The sequence below is a fragment of the Myotis davidii genome, unplaced genomic scaffold (genome assembly GCF_000327345.1).
Source record: "Myotis davidii unplaced genomic scaffold, ASM32734v1 scaffold268, whole genome shotgun sequence".
NCBI lineage: Eukaryota > Metazoa > Chordata > Mammalia > Chiroptera > Vespertilionidae > Myotis > Myotis davidii.
Genome location: NW_006383015.1, coordinates 1,415,184 through 1,419,724, shown reverse-complemented (window position 1 = coordinate 1,419,724; position 4,541 = coordinate 1,415,184). Strand labels below are relative to the sequence as shown.

General features: G+C 42.4%; 1 protein-coding gene across 1 annotated transcript in view; it reads left to right on the top strand.

Moving 5' to 3' along the window:
• Positions 1-2,878, top strand: part of POU4F1 (POU class 4 homeobox 1) — a 4,292-nt gene extending 1,414 nt beyond the window's left edge. Inside the window, exon 3 of the mRNA XM_006778957.2 lies at positions 3-2,878. Coding sequence (XP_006779020.1) covers positions 3-431 — 429 coding nt within the window. The 3' untranslated portion in view covers positions 432-2,878. The remainder of the gene's footprint in view (positions 1-2) is intronic.
• Positions 2,879-4,541: the final 1,663 nt, after the last annotated feature.

Here is a 4,541-nt window from a genome sequence, read left to right as displayed (position 1 = left end):
AGCGGCGCATCAAGCTGGGCGTGACGCAGGCCGACGTGGGCTCGGCGCTGGCCAACCTCAAGATCCCGGGCGTGGGCTCGCTCAGCCAGAGCACCATCTGCAGGTTCGAGTCGCTCACGCTCTCCCACAACAACATGATCGCGCTCAAGCCCATCCTCCAGGCGTGGCTCGAGGAGGCCGAGGGCGCGCAGCGCGAGAAAATGAACAAGCCCGAGCTCTTCAACGGAGGCGAGAAGAAGCGCAAGCGGACTTCCATCGCCGCGCCCGAGAAGCGCTCCCTCGAGGCCTACTTCGCCGTGCAGCCGCGGCCCTCCTCGGAGAAGATCGCCGCCATCGCCGAGAAACTGGACCTCAAAAAGAACGTGGTGCGGGTGTGGTTTTGCAACCAGAGACAGAAGCAGAAGCGGATGAAATTCTCCGCCACTTACTGAAGGGGGTGGGGCGGGTGGGCGCGGGAGGAGGGGCCGAGCAGGGAGCTGAACGGGCCTTTCGGGGCTTTTCCCGGGCCGCTTCCCCCCGGATCTGGCGTGTCCGTTATCCTGCCTGCGTTTGGCGAATCCATCCTCCAGAGCTCTCTTTCGCCCCCTCCTTCCCTTATGCTCTCCTGGCCCTCACCCTCTCCCAGCCCGGAGCACTGGGGTGCTGGGTGTGGACGTCGGAGAGGGAGCATTGGGGTGAGCTGGTAGCTGAGGGGGGAAGAAAGCGGAGCCTGGAGGAGGGGTTTTGAGGAGCAGGATAGTTCTGGGGGTTAGGGTGGGGGGGAGACTGGAAGGGTAGAGAAATGGACTGTTTTGGACCAGAGACATTTATCAAAATCTCCTGGGGACCAAGGAACTATGTACAAAAACAAACCTACCAACCACCAAAAAAAAAAAAAAACTAAACAAATAAAAGCAAACTAAAACAAAGCAGAACAAAAGCAAATAAAATATGCGTTAGAAATTTAACTCCAGGGAGCCATATTCTGCAGCTTCAATCCCCCCCTAAGGAAGAGAAAACAAGAGCACCACCATTATTACCACTGACCCAACCCTTCACAAATGAACTGAAAAACGAAAGCCAAATGAACTGGAAGGTGAGATTGTGGGTAGCTAAGCTAGTTGTTCTGTGTATTTAATTTAATTTTCCTCTCTCAGTCTCACCTCTACCCCGCCCACGTTCTCTTTGATTATTTTTTGTGTTCCAAAGAGATTGGATGGCTGCTCTCCATTGCCAGAAAGTGAGAGGGGGAACAGCTAAAGCGGGCGGGGGTATTATGGCTGTTTAGGTGGAATCCAAGTTTTCCACTGACTTAGCCTATATTCCTGTGGCCTGGGCCCATTCGGTGGGGGTGTTTAGGGAGAGAGGGGTAGTATTTGAGCTGACTAAAATGCAGAATTTATGGAGCTCCAAAAGAAATATTTTATTCTAGAAGAATAAAACAATTTTGACAAGTTCTTTTCATTTTTGCTCTTATATCTAAGATCTAGAAACAGACTATTTCAAAATCAGTGCCACCCCGCTCCATAGAACTTGCTTGCCCTTTCACTTTCACTTATTTTTCTGAGTGTAGTTTATTTAAAACTACCTACTGAATTTTATTTCCTATGGATTCAAATAGGTTAATGGGATGGAAAACAATAGGAGAGATACTGTGTCCCTTTTACTCCACAGAACAAGACTCATCTAGCTCTTCTAGGTACCCTTTTCTTCTCTCTTGGAGAACATGAAATGGTTGAAATATTGAGAAGTTTTTGCTTTCGGTTGGAGCAGGACTTGGCTGTGGGGAAAAATCAACTAAATCCCAAATGAGAGGAAGACAGAGTTAAAGTCCTCCATTTGTTTCAAAAGGGTCTGCATGTTGGGAGGGGGGGAAGCAGAACAACTGTGTTTCATTATTATTATTATTATTCAAAAGTAATTTATTGCTGGGGATAAATGTTGGGTAGCAAGAACTTTAATTTGCACTACCAGTCTCCCAAATAGAAAACCGTGTATAGTATTTCATAGTTATAATCAAGGTACTTTATGAACTGCTGATGGATTAAAAAATGAGAAAGACAGTTGAAGGTGGTTAGGTAAAATGCTTGCTTGGTGCACAAGATACTCTTTTGATCTCATGTGGGGATGGTTTATTACCATCCTTTAACAAGAACGTAAAAAATTGAAAACAAATGTGGAAAGAAAAGAAAAAAAAAAACAACCCTGCCATTTAACAAGACTGAAATCATGCATGACCTGAAAAGTGCAGAAAGAAACACAATTAGGTCTCACTCTGGTTAGGCATTATTTATTTAATTACATTGTATATCATTGTTTGCAGCGCAAACATTCTATGCATTTGAAACTGAGCACTAAACTGGGCTAGCTTTCTGATAGACCGTTTTGTGGATAGTGTGATTTCACAGTCTACTGCCTGTTTTCACCGAAAACACAGCATTCTTGTCGTATTCTTGTATTTAGAAAAAAAGGTAAAACAGGAAGATTATTGTAAATATTTTCTTTAATGCACACACTCACACCGTGGTTACAGACTGCCAGTGTTATACCTGTCCATGTATGTCTGCTGAGCTTTCTCCTTGGTTATGTCTGCTCTCTTACCGTTTCTCCTTCCCACTTCTATCAGAACCATTTATGTGCGCCAAAATACAACAGGGGGATGTGTCCCAGTACACTTACAAATAAAACATAACTGAAAGAAGAGCAGTTTTATGATTTGGGTGCATTTTTGTGTCTATACTAGGCCAAATCCTGGTAGAGCCGGTCAGCAAATGAAACTCAATTCAACCAAAAATACAGGGGAAAGGGTGAGAATGATGTATTTTTCTGCTGAATCAGAATTCACTTTCAGACAACTCATGTGAAAAGTGGTGCTCTGAATAAAATGAATTCTATATTAGTTGCCTGTGTTTATCCAAGTTTTCTTTAACTACAGAAATTCTTAAACCACAGCCCGCCCTGCCCCCCCCCCCTTCAGAGTGGTGGAAGCTAATAAATATCCAAGCACCTCCAAAATATTTAAATCAAGGTTCAGGGACAGAGGCATTTGGAGGTTTATATGTTTTGTTCTAGCCTAAAAACATTTCTTTAAAAGTATTGTAACTAAATGACCTTTTTTGGAAGTTATTACAAAAACCATCCACTGATCTGTCCCACCCTCATGACAAATGCCTCTGCTCATTTGGAACATTTAGTGTGCCACCTACTGCTCCAGAGGAACCAGAGATTCTTTATTTTTTGGTGACCTGGGACTAGATCAGATGCCAAATGTACAAAGTTTCTTAATAGCTGGGGTTATATCTTCTGAAGTCATCCTACTTTAGCCAAATCTTTTTAATTTCACCGGCAAATCTGTGAAACAAAGCATTTGATGTTCAACAAAGAATAGTACATTGAAAAAGCTGTGATTTTAAAGTTGTTAATGTTTTAAAAAAGCACTTAGAGGTATTTTTAAAAATAGATCTCTTCCATCAAAACTGATCGTTTTCTGTTATTGACTTGAAATGTCATCAAAGTTTTTAATAAAATGCATTTGTAAAGAAAACATGTTATTTTATAGAAAAGTATGACCGATTTCATTGTTGGAGAACCAGGAATGAACAGATGAAAAGATTTACAAAGGCTGCTTTAAAAAAAATCTGCCCCAAACGAAATGTTGCAAATACATTTGTATTATATAATGATGACCAATGTATGTAATAAGAACTTAAGCATTTGTTTTGTATTAAGTAAAACCCTCACCAAATGAAAAGAAGACAATATTATGTTAATAAAACAGATAATGAAAATACATGCTTTGCAGAGTTTCCTATTTTCTGTAGTAGGAAACTGTGCAAAACAAGATACGCTTTGCTATCTGGCGAGTGATTCTGTGTACTGCCGGCAGGAATAATAAGACAAGTTTAACTGTCAGTTCGTGAAGAAACAGACAAACAAGCAAATAAACGAATGTCCACCTGAAGGAAATGCAAAGGTTTGGCACGCAGCAATAGTTGGCCTTTCAAAGTTTTTTGGTTCTGAAGAGCGGAATTTTACTCTAAACGCATTAAAGGCACCAGTCAGGTGGAAATACTTGGGTTCTTTTAAAGAACAATCTCTAAATAAGTTGGAGAGAGTGGGGAATTGTTCTCCGTTGGGCTTCTCAGGAAATCCAGGTGGTGGAGGAGTAGGAAAGGCAAAAGAAAAATAAGCATAAAATGCACCTGCCATGTTTGTGCCAACCCTTCGGTTTGGAATTTTCTCTCTTCCCCAGTCCTAGGTTCGGGTCCTGCTCCTTTCCTTCTGTAGGTCTGAGAAATGATGTCCTCAAGACACACCAACTAACTTCTGAATACGTTTTTGTTTAATGCGTGTTCTGAAATTGCTCTCAATTTCTATCACACTCTCATAATTAAACCGTAGGCAACTGCTGCCGTAATTGTATCGATTGATTTTTTTTTTTTTTTTTTTACTTTCTTGAGAAAAACTATTCGGGTCCTGTTCCTACAAGTGGCTATGCCTAGAGAGGACAGGGCACCGCCCTCACTGTAGGACTCACCTGAGCAGCTCCCGCCCTTGGCCCC